The sequence below is a fragment of the Procambarus clarkii genome, chromosome 60 (genome assembly GCF_040958095.1).
Source record: "Procambarus clarkii isolate CNS0578487 chromosome 60, FALCON_Pclarkii_2.0, whole genome shotgun sequence".
Taxonomy (NCBI): Eukaryota; Metazoa; Arthropoda; class Malacostraca; order Decapoda; family Cambaridae; genus Procambarus; species Procambarus clarkii.
In genome coordinates, this window is record NC_091209.1 from 13,253,712 (window position 1) to 13,273,559 (window position 19,848).

The following is a 19,848-nucleotide window of genomic DNA, read 5'->3' on the forward strand; positions in this document are numbered from 1 at the left end:
TAACTACCATACATATGCCCTTATAAGTACCATAAATGCCCATATAAGTACCATTCATATGCCAATATAGGTACCATACAAATGCCTTTATAAGTAGCATACATATGCCCATATACGCACCATGCATAGTAGTCTCTAAATACATGAGGAATATTGATATAATGTTATTTTGATTATCCATTTATTATTTAGCTCATTTTGATTATTATTACATTTTTTAAAACTCATTTTCCTTAGTAATTTGTTGAGAAAACACGATGATAGGTTTGATATTTGAGGTGGCTGTATCTCAGTAAATATGGCTGTATAGGCGTTAATATTTAAAATTAGCAAAGAAAGCCTTTACAGAAAGAAAGGTAAATTGCTGTGGTAAACACAATGGTACCATTTTCAAAACGATTCTATGGCTGGTTTTGATTTTGAGTTTTGTGAAAAATGACGATTTCGCCAGGGCTCGGATTCTTGGCAGGCGGCGGGCTGTATGTACCCCATCTTTGTCTTCGTCCGCTGGTCAAGTTTTTATTACTTGATTTAATCATTGTCTATCTTCTATATCTATAAAATACGGATGACTGTCTGTGTAAGGTAAAAGGTACGTAAGTACCATAGAGGTACGTAAGTACATAAGTACCAAACACATACCCATAAAGGTACCATACTCAATCCCATATAAGTGTCATACATATGCCCATATAAGAACAATACATATGCCCATTGAGGTACCATACAAAAGCTCTTATAAGTAACATACATATGCCCAAAAAGGTACCATACTTATGCCCTTATAAGAACAATACATATGTTCTTATAAGTATCATACATATACCCTTATAACTACCATACATATGCCCTTATAAGTACCATAAATGCCCATATAAGTACCATTCATATGCCAATATAGGTACCATACAAATGCCTTTATAAGTAGCATACATATGCCCATATACGCACCATGCATAGTAGTCTCTAAATACATGAGGAATATTGATATAATGTTATTTTGATTATCCATTTATTATTTAGCTCATTTTGATTATTATTACATTTTTTAAAACTCATTTTCCTTAGTAATTTGTTGAGAAAACACGATGATAGGTTTGATATTTGAGGTGGCTGTATCTCAGTAAATATGGCTGTATAGGCGTTAATATTTAAAATTAGCAAAGAAAGCCTTTACAGAAAGAAAGGTAAATTGCTGTGGTAAACACAATGGTACCATTTTCAAAACGATTCTATGGCTGGTTTTGATTTTGAGTTTTGTGAAAAATGACGATTTCGCCAGGGCTCGGATTCTTGGCAGGCGGCGGGCTGTATGTACCCCATCTTTGTCTTCGTCCGCTGGTCAAGTTTTTATTACTTGATTTAATCATTGTCTATCTTCTATATCTATAAAATACGGATGACTGTCTGTGTAAGGTAAAAGGTACGTAAGTACCATAGAGGTACGTAAGTACATAAGTACCAAACACATACCCATAAAGGTACCATACTCAATCCCATATAAGTGTCATACATATGCCCATATAAGAACAATACATATGCCCATTGAGGTACCATACAAAAGCTCTTATAAGTAACATACATATGCCCAAAAAGGTACCATACTTATGCCCTTATAAGAACAATACATATGTTCTTATAAGTATCATACATATACCCTTATAACTACCATACATATGCCCTTATAAGTACCATAAATGCCCATATAAGTACCATTCATATGCCAATATAGGTACCATACAAATGCCTTTATAAGTAGCATACATATGCCCATATACGCACCATGCATAGTAGTCTCTAAATACATGAGGAATATTGATATAATGTTATTTTGATTATCCATTTATTATTTAGCTCATTTTGATTATTATTACATTTTTTAAAACTCATTTTCCTTAGTAATTTGTTGAGAAAACACGATGATAGGTTTGATATTTGAGGTGGCTGTATCTCAGTAAATATGGCTGTATAGGCGTTAATATTTAAAATTAGCAAAGAAAGCCTTTACAGAAAGAAAGGTAAATTGCTGTGGTAAACACAATGGTACCATTTTCAAAACGATTCTATGGCTGGTTTTGATTTTGAGTTTTGTGAAAAATGACGATTTCGCCAGGGCTCGGATTCTTGGCAGGCGGCGGGCTGTATGTACCCCATCTTTGTCTTCGTCCGCTGGTCAAGTTTTTATTACTTGATTTAATCATTGTCTATCTTCTATATCTATAAAATACGGATGACTGTCTGTGTAAGGTAAAAGGTACGTAAGTACCATAGAGGTACGTAAGTACATAAGTACCAAACACATACCCATAAAGGTACCATACTCAATCCCATATAAGTGTCATACATATGCCCATATAAGAACAATACATATGCCCATTGAGGTACCATACAAAAGCTCTTATAAGTAACATACATATGCCCAAAAAGGTACCATACTTATGCCCTTATAAGAACAATACATATGTTCTTATAAGTATCATACATATACCCTTATAACTACCATACATATGCCCTTATAAGTACCATAAATGCCCATATAAGTACCATTCATATGCCAATATAGGTACCATACAAATGCCTTTATAAGTAGCATACATATGCCCATATACGCACCATGCATAGTAGTCTCTAAATACATGAGGAATATTGATATAATGTTATTTTGATTATCCATTTATTATTTAGCTCATTTTGATTATTATTACATTTTTTAAAACTCATTTTCCTTAGTAATTTGTTGAGAAAACACGATGATAGGTTTGATATTTGAGGTGGCTGTATCTCAGTAAATATGGCTGTATAGGCGTTAATATTTAAAATTAGCAAAGAAAGCCTTTACAGAAAGAAAGGTAAATTGCTGTGGTAAACACAATGGTACCATTTTCAAAACGATTCTATGGCTGGTTTTGATTTTGAGTTTTGTGAAAAATGACGATTTCGCCAGGGCTCGGATTCTTGGCAGGCGGCGGGCTGTATGTACCCCATCTTTGTCTTCGTCCGCTGGTCAAGTTTTTATTACTTGATTTAATCATTGTCTATCTTCTATATCTATAAAATACGGATGACTGTCTGTGTAAGGTAAAAGGTACGTAAGTACCATAGAGGTACGTAAGTACATAAGTACCAAACACATACCCATAAAGGTACCATACTCAATCCCATATAAGTGTCATACATATGCCCATATAAGAACAATACATATGCCCATTGAGGTACCATACAAAAGCTCTTATAAGTAACATACATATGCCCAAAAAGGTACCATACTTATGCCCTTATAAGAACAATACATATGTTCTTATAAGTATCATACATATACCCTTATAACTACCATACATATGCCCTTATAAGTACCATAAATGCCCATATAAGTACCATTCATATGCCAATATAGGTACCATACAAATGCCTTTATAAGTAGCATACATATGCCCATATACGCACCATGCATAGTAGTCTCTAAATACATGAGGAATATTGATATAATGTTATTTTGATTATCCATTTATTATTTAGCTCATTTTGATTATTATTACATTTTTTAAAACTCATTTTCCTTAGTAATTTGTTGAGAAAACACGATGATAGGTTTGATATTTGAGGTGGCTGTATCTCAGTAAATATGGCTGTATAGGCGTTAATATTTAAAATTAGCAAAGAAAGCCTTTACAGAAAGAAAGGTAAATTGCTGTGGTAAACACAATGGTACCATTTTCAAAACGATTCTATGGCTGGTTTTGATTTTGAGTTTTGTGAAAAATGACGATTTCGCCAGGGCTCGGATTCTTGGCAGGCGGCGGGCTGTATGTACCCCATCTTTGTCTTCGTCCGCTGGTCAAGTTTTTATTACTTGATTTAATCATTGTCTATCTTCTATATCTATAAAATACGGATGACTGTCTGTGTAAGGTAAAAGGTACGTTAAACATATCTGAAATTGTAACTAAGGTATTTAGTTACCTTTAGGGTACAATTGCACTCATTTCAATTTCCTTCATTTCCTGGATATCTGCTTTGAGGCGTTGTTTGAGGATCTCCCGCCAAATGGCTTCAACATGTTCAGGATGCTTGATACCCATCCTCATTAGAGTCCCTTCACTCATCCGCACTAGGGCCTTCCCCGTTATGTCATGCTGTGGGACCATAATGTTGAACACATTTAGAGGGGTACAATGGCAGATAAATTACTGTACTAGTTACAACTAAAAAAAAATGCATAGACAAATATACCTTGTAAGTAATTATCAAAACAAGACACCAAGCTGGGAAGGCTACGTAGCATCAAATGTGTGGAATAATTAGAGGGTGCTAAATATCACTAAGAAATATATGTAGCCTTTTTTTTTTATAAAAAAAAGGGGGGGGGGGGAAGTTAACTTGGCATTCTGGGATGCTCTCAGTAGCTCTCTAATATTCACCAAACTACCAGGCTTTTCAACTTGTAAATCTAACAAACACCAGGACCAGAATCTGGTGTCATCATAAGAGGTAAGGGGGGGGGGGGAGCATACAGACAAGAGATGTTACCTTAATGTGTTTCCAAGGATCAATATCCCTACTGGAACCAGGTCTCCTGGTTGGTGGTCTGGTCAACTAGGCTATTAAATGTTGCTGAATATAGTCTTACATGAATCACAGTCCAGTTGATCAGGTACACTTTGAATGTGTTTAGCAAAGTTACCTTTTGAACAACAGAAGTGGTCTGCTAGTTACTATATATCCCCATATAGTTTGAGGGAGGGTGTAAGAGACTTTGGCCATTAGTGTTTATGGAATTGTCTTTTATAGTACCTACTGTGTTGCCAATCTTCATTGGTTCTACTTTGCACCTTCTGTCATGCCTCCTGGTTTTCTATGAAATTACTTCAATGTGCCAATTTGGGACCAGTTCCTAATAATAGTTTTCCCAAGTGTAAATTATGGTTCCTGTCCTGCCTCGGTGCTCCCTAGAGCACCGAGGGATTTTAAGCAGTCCCAAATAATTTTGATCAGTCAGTAGTTTATTGAATGGATACAGGTACACTAGTAAGTTACCTGAACATTCTTCAGGTCTCCAGCTATGGACTTTTTAGTGTGGAACATTAGTACACTTTAGATAACACTGAAATACAGTACTATCACTAATTTAGAATCTCTTGTTTGAAAAGTTTTGTTATTCATTCTGTAATTTTTCTAGTGGTTTGAAGGATACTTAAATGTATTTTTAAAAGTAAGGTCTTCTGACATGATTGCTCGACAGGTCTTATGTTGCACTTTCTATAATATGGTTTGCATTTTATGTGGTTCCCATTTTTATTTCTTCATTATTGCTGGAACTTGCCTTACCTGATCATCATTGGATTGGATTCTTTACTTTTTGTCCTCGCCCCTATTTTTTTTGCATCCTCCAATCAAAGAATTCTTTTTTTCAATGTATGGTTTCAGGTAGTCACGTTTGCAAAGTTTATGCTCTTTGCTGCAAGAAAGGGTTTTGTTAATTTTGTTCTAGCAAACCCTCTTCTGCCTTTTCTGTCCTTCTCTGGGTGTGATCCACCTGGTTGTCAATTTCCGTAGTGCAATGTCCTAGGCTAGGTTTTCTCAGGTTACACATTGGGTGGATCAGCGATGTGTAAACATGTACATACGATGTGCACAATGTTGCTATTTCTACCTTCTTTACTAGTGTTCAGTAGGTCTGTTTTTCAGCTTCTGTTCAAGATCAATTCAATAGTACAGAGTAAAATAAAAATTACAGAACACTAGAACAAAAAAAAACAACTTAAAAGCTACATATGGATTTTACAATAATTCTCGTAATATGGAAATGGCATTTTAATTTTCATGAATTTTCAATGTGTGAAAAAAATTGGGACTAATTCGGCATTGTTAATACTAAAATTGCAAAAAAGTATATATTCTACAATTTACATTGTGAAAAAACTAAAACAGACTAAAATTAATCAGGATTTTTATAAAAATCTTTAAAGGATCCAGATTGACTTTCTGGATTTTTGAGGTTCCAGAGTATAATTATACTGCGCTAGAGTTTTTTCCCCACAGGAAATACCAAGTACATTTACGTTTTCATTGTCCCTGATTTGTGAATCCGTTTTATATTGTTCTTAATTTTCTGTAGCATGTGCTCTGTGTACATGGGTTAAAAATGAGATTAACAGTAACAATGATAAATCCATTTACAAACCTTAATAAGAAGATTGGAGTAGAGCTGAAAGTATTCACTACAATGACGCTTGAACCATTTCTGTACATCAGCTGTTGTCCATAAATAGCAAGGCTTTGGACGAGTCAACTTCCCCTGCAAGATACAATGTTACCCTCATAAAGGTACTGTACCTGGTAAGGCATTTGACGACTCGTGGTATACGTGTCCACAACACAAACCTAGGCTCATACTTCCAGTACATACAACTGCAGAATTATTAATATAAATTTAAGCTTTCAAGTCAGGCTGTCCATCACTTATGTAGTAAATGTCTAACATGTCACAGAGTTGAAATTGAGATTTTGCAGAAGCTTTCTTTGTAATGTGGGGGAAATAGATTTACAATAATTTAGAGGGGGGGGGTCAAGCTACATTTAGAACTACACATATTTATATTACATTTGCAGTCAATCTGGGATTAACTTTGCTCCCAATATACTTTACATCATTAAATACATTAATTAATTTAAGAAACAGTTTTACCTAATAACTAAGAACAAGAGGAAACTAATATACGTAGTACATGCATTATTTTCCATGCATAAATATATTTAGCTAGGAATTGGTGCAGACAACAAAGAAAATACAATAATATAAAGTGTATATTTGTATTCATTTGGTCCATGTACATTATAGCCACTTAATAGTATATTTATGGAAGAATTCTACCAATGCTCACCTTAGGCCTAGCAGGCTGGGACCCATCAGTGATTTCTTGTATCTTGTTATCTGCAGATAAAAAATTTGCAAAGTATTGATAAATAAGTACAGCATTCAGCCAACTAGTTGTAATTAACTTCAGTTCATGTCCAAGATATATAAACAAACTTTGTTTTATTCAAACAGATGGTCTCCCCATCACATGCTCACATGTTCACCCAACCTGGACCTATTTGCTGACCTGGCTTGGTTTTGTTAGTGCCAGGGGCAGTTGTGTACTGTTCTCTTTTCACACTCCTTGATATTTTGTTGAAAATATTAAATATCCTTGCCACTATCTCTATTTCAAAATGTAGGTAATGATTTGTTATAGTTAGACAAATCGTTATTCTAGACTTTGTCAGTCTTAATACAATACATAGGTATATACCATGGCCCTCTTTCTGAAAAGCGCTTTAGTCCTATGGCTATCCATATTGGGTCATTGTTATTCGATATAATTCATATGGCATACTAGTTGCCAAAAAAATTCTAATAGTTATAGTTTGAATATACTGTACTGTACATTTATTTGCCCAAAATGCCTTGCATAATAGTGGCTTCATTAGTATGTGTAACTCCTGTCCCTACAATAGTACATTACTCTTATGTTCTTTGTACACACATTCTTTTGAATAAAAATTATTAATACTGTATTATTATTATTATTATACATTGTAATCTATTGTCATGTAACTCACTCATGCCTAGACACCCAATACATCTCGAGAACACTTTTACCTGTACTGTACACTTATACTTTCCATTACCTGTATTCTGTACACTTACACCTTCTTATACTTGTACTGTACACTTATACCTTCTTAAACTTGTACTGTACACTTGTCCCTTCCATTACTTGTACTGTACACTTATACCTTCCGTGTTTACATATGCCTTATCATCCCATCCCAGGAAACTCTTTAATACCTCAAACTCAGCTTTATAGAATTCTGGCCCCCTTATAGTTTTTGTACACCAAACCTTTCCATACTATAGTCAATCTGATTTCCTTGCGATCACCATTTCTTAACTTGCTCCTGTGTTGGCTATATGTTGCACTGCACTGCACAAAGTGCCTTTAGGCGCTCTAAGAATTGTGCTAATTTTTTAATTAGGCTATATTTTAATGTTTTTAATGTTTTCATTACTCTTTGTGTTTTGAAATGGAAATACTGTAGTTGAGTTTGGAAACATTTTAACATTAACTTTACCTGAATATTTATAAAAACAACAAAAATATGTCCCTAACAATTGCATTAAGACATTTTTGCCAAAACCAGGTGCACAATGCAGTGGTTAAGGAAGCAGTAATCAACTAATTCTAACAAATCTTGTGCTTCAGCATTCCCTCAAAAAGCCACAATGTAGGACAGACAACAGGAAATGTGTAATGTGTCAAAAATTAAATAATGAAAGGAAGAAAACTCATAGGGTGAGGGAGGTAGAGAGGTGGAAGGGAGGAGTGAGGAAGATTGGTCAGGGGAAACGGAAAGTTTAGAACGAGATCCAGGAGGAAAGTAGAAGAGTAGAAAGTGCTGCTATCATCCATTCAAGTTAAATATATTAAAAAGACAAGGAATGGAATTTCTTGGTACAACAATATTATCTGATGTTATCACATAACCACTGTATGAATATAAATCATATAACCAAAAAACTTTTGGTTATATGATATGACAAAAAAGTCAATCTTCAAAGTGCACTCCACTCTACCTTTCATTATCCATAGAAAAATTCAAGATCTAGGGATCAGAATTAAAGACAATTTAAAAAGTAAATTAATCATTTATATATTCACTCATATAGGTATCATTATTCAACCATATCACCTGATGTTCAAATGACAACATTAATACACAAATTTGAGTCACCACACAAGAAACTGAGAACAACTACGGCTGGCTGACCCATGAAAATCACACAAGTTGGAAAACACAATATATGTCAACCTTACAGTTTAGTCACCAGTCTCTGAGACTAGGTTTTGTAGAGAGGAGGGGGGGATGGTACGGATGACAGAGTCCCCACCCGGTCTGGGACGACCAGTCTGGGCTGCTGGAACCTCTCTCTGGTCTAGCGATCTATCTATTGCTATTCTCCTAATGTCCAGATGTACAATTCCACGGGTATTTAAAGGGGAACCAGGAGCCATACTCCGCCTAACAGCAAGATAGCCTTTGGCTATCTTCCTACCACACCTAGAGAGAGGCTTGTTTGATGCAAACAACGCAGTCACCTGTTTGCAATTATCAGCTTAGCAGAGAGCGAGGTCCCTGATGCGACCTGACCTCTACTCAACGTGTGAACAATTAGCACTTGAAAAGGTGTTACTTTTGAATTGCTAAGGCCAACTGCCTGGCACCACCAATATCCTGTGTGACTGACTCTTTGTATGTGAACTATTCAATAAAACCATTTATGGTGTTACAGATGCTCTTTCACCCATAAATTAATAAACCCAGTAAATAAAGCCTTTTAACTGGAGATATAAATGTAAAGACTGCTTTAGTTACAAACTGAACTGGAAAAAATCCATTGGCTTCCTGTGCCCATCAAGGCCACCCGAGATGGTGGCCCTCTGATAAATTTAGGGAATGTGCCATTCCAGCCCATGGATATCTGTTCTGTTCCAATTCTGATCATTAAAAAGTTCCTATATCAGAAATTAAACTTAAACAGTATTTTTTTTTTAATTTCTAAGTAGCCAGCAAGTTGGGCTTCAAACACATGATAAAGCACACTACTCATCATAAAGCCAAACAAGCCTTCAATGGCAGTCCAAAAATATAGCCACAAAACTAACAAATGGAGTTATTACATCACCTGCTGCTTGCTGGCTGGGAAGCTGCATCATAAACACCATAAGATGCACAGTACAGTGTGTGAGTTTACTGAAAAAATAAAACATCAGATGAAACCCAAAATTTGGGATATACACTTGTAAATGCATGTTTAGTGATTGCTAGATTTTGTTTATTCATGAACTGCACATTTATATTTTTTAAGCTTAGATTAGATTACTCTGTTTAGGCCCAATTCCTGTTCTCCAGTGTACATAGAGTGATGGATGGTGAAAATTTTTGAGCAAGAAGCAGTTAAAATATTAAATTTGTTTATGGAGACTCCTGAAAATTTTCATACAAAGTGGTACAATATCAGTAACGGGACCATGGTTGTGTACCAGTAGCTGTAAGAGACTGGTAAATTATCTTTGTATTAGCTGTTACGATTAGTTAGCCTTTCTTGGGATAATGTAGGTAACCAGGATAGAAATTAGTGTCATCGACACTTAATGAAACCGAGCACACTTAAGATAGGTATACAATGCCTGCTACTCCTTATTCTCATACATGCAATAACATCCACACATTTCGCTTCCTAAATATATATTCACACTGGATCCCTTACTTGCCACTAAATATTCAATTATGTTAGCTTAATTTTGCTCCACATATACCTGTTAGTTTTCCACTTTTCACAAGCACATCTGGCACTTACTAATTATACTCACCATACAGTGGGTCAATATACTGTCTAGTAATGTTCACTAATACAGTATAGCACTTCTAAATTACTATCACTTTCATGGATACTGAATAAGGGTTTTCTATCAGACTGATAGCAATGGTATTGGAGGTTCTCTCAAGCCTCACTAGGGGTGTCAATTATATAAAAGATATTGGTGACATTAAGGTTGGCATACTAGCCCTCAATTAAGCCTTTGGTGTAATACGTGTGCACTGTACTTGGCTGCCCTCCTGACAACGATGGCCATCTTTTATTACATGCCAGAGCTTTATATCCTAAAGCAGCAGCTGGGAATCCACAGCATGGGAAATAATACCTATATTGTATTTTTTCTTTGTATTTCACCTCTTTTTTCTTGTCTTCTAGTTTTGACATACTAGTATTTAATGCCTCTAACCTCTCCTCGTAGCTCTTGCCTTTCAGTTCTGGGAGCCACTTAGTAGCATGTCTTTGCACTTTTTCCAGTTTGCTGATGCGCTTCTTAAGATATGGGCACCACACAACTGCTGCATATTCTAGCTTTGCCCTAACAAAAGTCGTGAACAATTTCTTTAGTATTTCGCTATCCATGTATTTAAAAGCAATTCTGAAGTTAGAAAGTGTAGCATAGGCTCCTTGCTCAACATTCTTTATGTGGTCCCCAGGTGATAGTTTTCTATCTAGAACCAACCCTAGATCTCTTTCTTTATCAGAATTTTTTAAAGATTTCTCACATAATTTATAGGTTGTGTGGGGTCTATGTTCTCCTATTCCACATTCTATAACATGGCATTTATTCACATTCAATTCAATTTGCCAAGTGGTGCTCCACACACTTATTTTGTCCAGGTCTTCTTGAAGGCCATGACAAGCATCTAAGTTTCTTATCTTCCCTATTATCTTAGCATCATCAGCAAACATATTCATATAATTCTGTATTCCATCTGGTAGATCACTTATGTAGAAATGAACATTACCGGTGCAAGAACCCTGTGGTACTCCACTTGTGACATTTCTCCAGTCCGATACATTGCCTCTAATTACTGCCCTCATTTTTATGTTAGAAAGTTTTTCATCAATGTTAGAAGCCTACCTGTCACTCCTCCAATATGTTCCAATTTCCAGAATAACCTTATGTAGAACTCTGTTGAAAGCCTTTTTTTAGATCCAGATAAATGCAATCAACCCAGCCATCTCTTTCCTGTAAAATCTCAGTGGCTCATTCATAGAAACAATAAATTCGTTATGCAGGATCTTCCAGATCGAAAACCATACTGTCTGTCTGATATTACAGTATATCATTTCTCTCCAGGTGTTCTACCATTTAGTTTTAATTGTTTTCCAATATTTTGACTATTACACTAGTCAATGATACAGTTCTATAATTGAGGGGGTCTTCCCTGCTGCCACTTTTGTAGATTGGACCTATGTTAGCCTTTTTCCACACATCTGCTAGGACTCTTGTACACAGAAATGCCTAAAAAATCAGTTGAAGTGGAATGCTGAGCTCAGGTGCACATTTTCTCAGAACCCATGATGAAACTATCTGGGCCAACTGCTTTGTTCTTACTTAGCTTCTTGAGCATTTTTTCCACTTCGTCTCTAGACACCTCTACGTGCTCTATATTGTTCTCTGGAATTCCTATTGTGTGTCTGGTTCTCTGAAGATTTCATTTTGGTCAAACACACTTTGGAACTTTTTGTTTCATGTTTCACACATTTCCTTTTCATTTTCCTTGAATATGTTTCCCATTTTCAACTTCTGAATATTATCCTTCACTTGCAATTTGTTGTTGATGAGTTTACAGAATGGGCCTGGTTCTGTTTTACATTTGTCTGCTATCGCTTTCTCAAATTCTTTCAGCCTCTCTCCTCACTGATGTGTAGTTGTTTCTCACATTTATATATCACTGCTATGTTTGGGGGTTTGGCCTCTTCCTATATGATTCCACTTTTGAGTCTTTTGGTCTCTGGCCATCTTGCAATTTCTACTGAACAAATCCTGTTTCCTAGTTCTGCATTTCTGCTTTAGTATAAATTTGTTTGTGCCTTTATCATATATTTCACAAAACTTGACATACATCTTATTTACGTCTTTGCCTAACAGCAAGTCTTACCCGTCAAATTCCTTAAAGAAATTTCTAAGTTCCCCATAATGTCCTCTCCTGAAATCAGGTTTTTCAACTGCTTCAACATCCTCATTTTCTTCCAGATTATAATGCATTGCATACTTTATTCCCAAAAAGACATGGTCACTTTTACCCAAGGGAGGAAGGTACTGAATGCCAAATATCTCCTACTCTTTCCTCGTAAATATCAAATCCAGCATTGAGGGAACATCCCCTTCCCTCATCCTCGTAGCTTGTATAATGTGTTGATACATGCACATTTCCAGGATAAGCTTCACAAATCTACAGGTCCAAAAAGTCCTCTGTTCTGGCTTCATATGTCTCTCAGTCAATGGATTTGGAGTTGAAGTCACCGACTAGCAACAGTCGTTATCTATCTTTATCCGCTACCACTATAATCTCTCTCGTTACTGTTATACGACTCGTTTATTATCCAGCTCCTCTTTTCCATATATCATTATGGTTTGGTGCTTTACATTAACAGTTCCTTCCCCTTCCCTCTCCTTAGTGGCATGTGACTTGAACATATTTATAGTGTTATTGTGCCTATTCTCTCAAGGTACTGATTGAAGTTTGTGTTATCTTGCTGTCTTTTCCAGTATATTTCTCTGAAGGCTTGATTCATTTGCTCCCAGTTAACCTGTTTGTTATTGAAAATGAATTTGCCGAATTCCCCTCCTCTTGGATTTGAGGCTGATTATATAGGTATATTTCTCATGCATGTCTGAACTTCAATTAGGTTGTTATCTGAGTAACATGTATTTGTAATCATTGTCTCTAATCAGTTCATTATTGTTTGTAAAAATAAGGTCTAAGGTGTTTTCTTTCTCAGTTGGTTCTACTATTTGCTGGTTTAAGGCAAATCTATCCCACATTTGCAAGAGGTTATCTGTGTGACAGTTCACTTAAACAGATTCCTAGGACTCTCTCTGATATAACTATTTACCACATTTTCCTATTTTAGGTGCCGTAAGTGGAGGTCGTTAAACAAAATGATATTTGGAGCAGGGTTTGTGAGGTTTTCTAGACAGTATTCTATTTTTTAAGTTGGTCTTTAAACTGCTGAGGAATTGCATCTGGTGAATCATATACAGTATAAGGACAATCACCACATTTATGATTTTTAATTTAGAATATCAGCAATTCCACCATATCATTTGTGGTGTTTAGCAGCTCTGTGCAGATGAAGGTGTCTTTGATGTATAGGCTGACCCCACCCTATGTTGGCCTATGTTTTCTATCACATCTAAAAAGACTGAAATCTGGTATGCATATATTATTGTCATATAGTCCTTTGTGAAAGTTTCAGTCAAAGTTGCAAAAATGTTTTATTTGTTTTTCACATTGGCAACCCTGCTGTATGAATATTGTGCACAACTGATGGTTAAAATTTTGCATGTGTACTATGGTACTTCATGTACTCTAGCATTGTACCAAATTTCATATAAATCTGAGATGGTCGGGTTGGGAGCTGATGAATTGGCATTGAATGACCCCTATACTGCTATGGTTAGTAAGGTTTAAAAAGGGACCAAAACATGTCATTCTATGTATTCTTCAAACTAAACTATACTAACTAAACCTAAATAAAAGATTTTGTTCTCTATACATACTGTACTCCAATGTATGCGAGGTCATTGACCGAGGATCTTTTTCAATACTACTGCTTCAATGATATGCTCACTCTCAGGATAAGTTATTAAGGGTTAGGGATAGCCACAGCACAGGACAATATGTATCCAGTAATTCTGGCATTGAGGAAAACTAAGCCAAGAGTATACATTGTTCACTTACAACATTACCTTGCAGCTGGTATACACTCAGGTCAGTACCTGGTGACCTGTGCTGGAGAGTGCCGACCACACCCCTGCCCAACCCAGAGAACTAACTGGAAGTATCTTGACACCCAGTGACCTTCAGACAACAAATGTGTCAAGTGTCCTACAAACACAGGACAGCTCAGCACAGTTGAAGTCTGACAGCAAAATCGGTATGGCCTCTTATAAACTCAAGCACAGGTGGGCATAAAATTCAGGAGTGTCCAACAGAACCTCCTTTGAGGCAAGAGGCAGATGCCCACTATGCTCCAAGGACTCCAAGGACCAGCCAACACAATGCACCTCCTGACCTAGCCAGCTCCGGACAAAACCTTCCACCCAAAGAGCCATTCTTAAAATAGAGGATAATGGTGCAGTTAAAGAAGAATGCCAGATGGCAGTATCGAGCCCTAATGGGCAAAATTCAAATTCAAATTCAAAATTAAAATTTAAATATTTATTAAGGCAAAGTACATACATACATACAAGGTGAGATACAAAAAGTTGATGGATTTATAGATAGAGCTAGTATATACAATGCCTAAAGCCACTATTACGTAAAGTGTTTCGGGCAGGAAAAACAGACTAAAACATAATACTAATTGAGATTAAAGTATAAATTGTGTTGAGAAAATTTTTTTTAAAAAAAGGGGGGAAAAACATGGCAGAATAAAAGTAAAAATACAATTTGGTCAACAAACAGCATTGTTTAAAATAGTAGACATGGGTTGACATTTTGGAGGTGAGGTAGGTTACATGGAGTTAATTAGGTAGTACTTAGTTTTAATCTTAAACTGGTTGGGAGAGGTAGTCTTTAACATAATTTGGAAGGTCATTCCACATTTTGGGTCCCTTGATTTGTAAAGCATTTCTAGTTTGATTAAGTCGTACTCTTGGAATATCAAATAGGTATTTGTTTCTGGTGTGGTGCTCATGGGATCTGTTACAACCTTCTAGGAAGCTCTTAAGGTCTGGAATCACATTACAATTCAGCATTTTATATATATAAAATACACATGAGAGGATGTGCAGCGACTTAATATCTAACATATTCAGAGATTTGAGTAAGGGTACTGAGTGATGTCTGGGGCCAGAGTTAGATATTGTCCTAATAGCAGCTTTGTGTCGAGTAATTAGAGGACGTAAATGATTTTGGGTAGTAGAACCCCAAGCATAAATACCATAGTTGAGATAAGGATAGATGAGAGAGTAATAGTGTCACCAGGGCAGGGCAAGGTACCTAATATCTGATCTTAGAAAGAATGTCAACAGTTTTTGAAACTTTTTTGATATATTTAAAATGTGTCCCTGGAAATTCAGCTTGCGGTCAATGAGAACGCCAAGGAATTTGCCATCTACTTTGTTACAAATTTGGGCATTGTTTATCCTGAGATTTATTTGATTTGAGGATTTAGTGCCAAACAAAGTATAGATAGTTTTGTCAATATTGAGGGTGAGTTTGTTGGCAATTAGGCAGTGGTGGACTTTATTTAGCTCAGTATTCACTGTGACATTTAGAGCAAGGGGGGTCAAGACTGGAGTAAATGAAGGTCGTGTCGTCAGCAAATAGAATTGGTTTGAGATGTTGGGAGGCATTTGGAAGGTCATTAATGTAGATGAGAGAGAGGAGAGGGCCAAGTATGTTGCCCTGGGGAACACCAATGTTGAAGGGTAGGGAGGAAGAAATAGAATTATTCACAGAAACATACTGGAGCCTGTCAGTAGGGTAAGACTTATGGTATTGCATGGAATGACCTCTGACTCCATAATGTTGTAATTTAAGAAGAAGGTTTTAGTGGTTGACAGTGTCAAAAGCCTTTTGCAGGTCCACAAATAACCCAACAGGGAACTCATTTTTATCAAGAGCTGCATGTATCAAGTTAATCATACTAATAAGTGCAACGTTAGTGCTTTTTTGGGGTCTGAAGCCATATTGACAAGAGCTAAGTATATTGAGTTTGATTAGATAAGAGTAAAGCTACTTGTATATTAGTTTTTCAAATATTTTTGACAAGTTTGGCAGAATTGATATGTCTGAAGTTGTTGACATCAGTGGGATAACCACATTTGTGGACAGGGGTTACTCTCCCTTTTTTTTAGAATATCTGGAAAGATTTGGAGTTCAAGTGACTTGTTGAAGAGCAATGCAATAGCAGGAGCTAAAGATCTGGAGGCTTTTTTGTAAATTAGAGTTGGTATCTCCTCAAGGGCACTAGACTTGGTTTTAAGGGAAAGGATTATGTCAGTAACATCAGTGGAATTAGTAGGCATTAGGTACAGAGACTGTGGATAGTTACCTGTAAGATAGTCCTGAATATTAGTACTGGAAGATGGAATATCATTTGCAAGGGATGACCCACTGGAAGAGAAGAAACTATTGAACTCAAAAGCAGTATCAGAGGCTGAAAGCAGACCATCACAGCCATTTTCATCAACACCAGGTTAAATGCTCATTAATCCAGCTGCCAAACTGTGCCGAGTGGAAAACACTTTACATGGGACTCACAACCGATGACAGTCATACATTTCTCGAACGGTGTTTTGCTGATGACATCTGTTCGAACCCCAACTCTGTAAATGCTTCACCCACCTATATACATCAAAAGAAAATAATTTTTTTTTTTTTTTTTATACAAGAGTTGTTACATTCTTGTACCGCCACTAGTACGCGTAGCGTTTCGGGCAAGTCCTTAATCCTAAGGGTCCCTGGAATACGATTCCCTGCCGCGAAGAATCGTTTTTTCATCCAAGTACACATTTTACTGTTGTGTTAAACAGAGGCTACAGTTAAGGAATTGCGCCCAGTAAATCCTCCCCGGCCAGGATACGAACCCATGACTTAGCGCTCGCGGAACGCCAGGCGAGTGTCTTACCACTACACCACGGAGACTGCTGAATTGCCAGGAGACCTAAAACCTAACCTGCCCTTAATCACAAACAGAACTAATATATGAGAAAACAATCATTTTTTTATTATACAATACGTTAAATCTGAAGAATATGCACGTTGTCAGGCTGTCCCCAGGAAGAGCAGACGAGATAAGACGTCTGCTCGGCGTCAAGGCTAGACTAGAGTCCTCACTGTATAAGTGACAATACCCAATAAACTCACCATCTTGGAAAATTTTAATTTGTACACACCTCCTCTTTTACGACAGAAGCAATTTGCGTGATAGTGGTTATTGTTGGAATGAAAGGCAGCGACGGGATGAAGGAACGACCACGACCACTTCCGTGTGTTGTTGCTGTCGCTTTACTTGTGTTTACCAGATGTCACCTGGTCAGCCTCAGCCCGCTTTCCCTTCATGTCGGTTCCACTTCATAATCCAATAGATGTCGGATTGTTTAGATTTTTTATTTTTCTATTTAAAAATTGCATGAATGCATAGATCATCCTTTTCCAAACTACTATTTTCTCTTTCCCACCCAATAAGCTGATTAAAGAACAAGCCAAGCTTCGACAGGAAGCTAAGAACAATGAGTTACGCCAAATTAACGCTGCGGTGAGAGAGCGCTCCCTCTCCCAAGTTATTTACACTGAAGACTCCTTGCTCCATTTAATGGCGCAGCCATTAGTGCAGTTGCTGTGACAGCGGGAGATGGCTCCTGTTCCTATGAGTATGGTGCTCCTATTAACAACTGCGCCTCCACTCTTCACACAGATTTGTTTGCCATAATCCTTGCACTCCAACGATTTTATGAATACGAAGTTGACACATTAACTGCGAGTGACTCCTTGTTATCCTCGACTGTACTCAGCTCCGCAAGACATGACTGAGGTGCTGGTGTCTGTAGGCCCAGATATAATGAAGTAATCAGTGCCGAAACGTTCTTGAGTATTAATGGCTTTAGGCACTGTATCTATATGTTACATATGAATCCTTCTCTGTTCTTGTGTTGTTTTTGTTCAATGTCCCATTTTTGTCCCGTCCGGGGATCCATCGTCCCATTTTTGTCCCGTCCAGGGATACATCCCAGGATCCTCTGCAATTTGAGTCGAAAACGTAGCAACTGTACTACTGACACCCCAAAATTAATGCTACGCTCAATAACCAACTTTGTAACCATGTGATTATAAACTTTTGTACTACATTTGTTCAAAGTACCTGAAATTTACCTTAGGACCCGTATTTCTCTAGTGGCATCGACGAGGACAGGAAGCCGGCGGCTTGTCACCCCCATTTGTAAATGCTAAAGGTTACTTATGAATCACCTCGCCAAAAATCTTTTATGACAGTTTGATGGAAATACATCCCCTGGGTTAGAGAGTGTTGACGATTGTTTATTTACACGGGGCAGGGCCAAGGGTCCCGTGGTGGCATTTATAGCACAAACAAAATATACATAATTATTACTAATAATAATAATTCCTTTTGTCGGAGGGGGGGGGGGGGAAGGACAGGCAGCCAGATTATACATACAGTATATGTTAAGCTTATATCAAAGTCAGTAATTTTGACCTTGGTGGGGGGGGGGGCCACCAAGGTCAAATTACTGACTCCCCAAGATGCAACCCCACAATCCTGGGTAAATGTGTGGCCACGTCTGTGGTAGAAAATAATAAAAGAAATAAAAATAAAAAAAAAAATAAAAATAAAAAAAAATAAAAATAAAAAAAAATAAAAAAAATCCTGGGTACCTATTTACTGCTGGGTGGACAGATGAATTAGGTGATTGGAAACACACCCAACCATTTCAGTTCCGCCCGAAATTCGAACCTGGAATTCTCGATTGTGCAGTCCGTCCTCATAAACAAAGGCCAAAGTCTATTCTATGCACCCGCCAAACTCCCTGTTTATGCAACCCGTCCTCGACTCAAGTCCATTACATCCAGAGGTCGACCCCACAGACGCATTCATAAATTTTTACATGCTGTTCATTCAAAACAGGAATTTTCTCAAATATAAATTAATATTATAATATATTAGCATATTGTGCATATATAGGCATAGGTTAGGTTAGGTGTTTAGGTTCTGTTGGCGATTATTTGTATTTGTAGTACGTGGGGTGAAGCATTTACAGCGTTGTGGTTCGAACAAAATTCGTCAGTGAAGCACTTGTTCTGGAAGTGTTCGAACGGAATCAGTCGTGAGTCGTGTGTAAACCGTTTTTCATTCATAAACAGGGGGTTTGGCGGGTACATGGAATCACTTTTGGATCTTTGTTTGGAGGACGGGCTGGTTTATGAACGAAAAACGGTTTACACACGACTCACAACTGATGACGTCCGAACACTTCCGGAACAAGTGTTTCGCTGACGACTATTGTTCGATCCACAACGCTGTAAATGATTCACCCACGTACTACAAATACAAATAATCGCCAATTGAACCTAAACACCTAACCTAACCTAACCTAACCAGTGCCTAAATATGCACAATATGCTAATACATAACAATATTAATTTATTTTTGAGAAAAGTTCTGTTTTGAATGAAAAGAATGTCAAAATTTATGAATGCGTCTTTGGGGGTTGACCGCTAGATGGAATA

At 37.0% G+C, this 19,848-nt stretch overlaps 1 protein-coding gene across 4 annotated transcripts; it reads right to left on the minus strand.

Annotated features, from left to right (window-relative positions):
* Positions 1–3,500: 3,500 nt before the first annotated feature.
* ave (Protein aveugle) lies at positions 3,501–19,242 on the minus strand. Of its 4 annotated transcripts, XM_069307521.1 has the most exons (6): positions 17,499–17,711; positions 16,655–16,716; positions 9,728–9,795; positions 6,882–6,931; positions 6,182–6,295; positions 3,501–4,133 (listed from the first exon to the last, which is right to left on the minus strand). In XM_069307521.1, exons 3-6 carry the CDS (start codon positions 9,765–9,767, stop codon positions 3,963–3,965), a joined length of 375 nt encoding a protein of 124 aa, XP_069163622.1. In that variant the 5' UTR covers positions 9,768–9,795; positions 16,655–16,716; positions 17,499–17,711; the 3' UTR covers positions 3,501–3,962. The 4 variants fall into 4 exon arrangements, with proteins under 4 accessions (XP_069163622.1, XP_069163623.1, XP_069163624.1 ...); XM_069307522.1 differs by lacking the exons at positions 16,655–16,716; positions 17,499–17,711 and adding an exon at positions 18,997–19,242; XM_069307523.1 differs by lacking the exon at positions 16,655–16,716 and having other exon boundaries at positions 17,499–17,780.
* Positions 19,243–19,848: the final 606 nt, after the last annotated feature.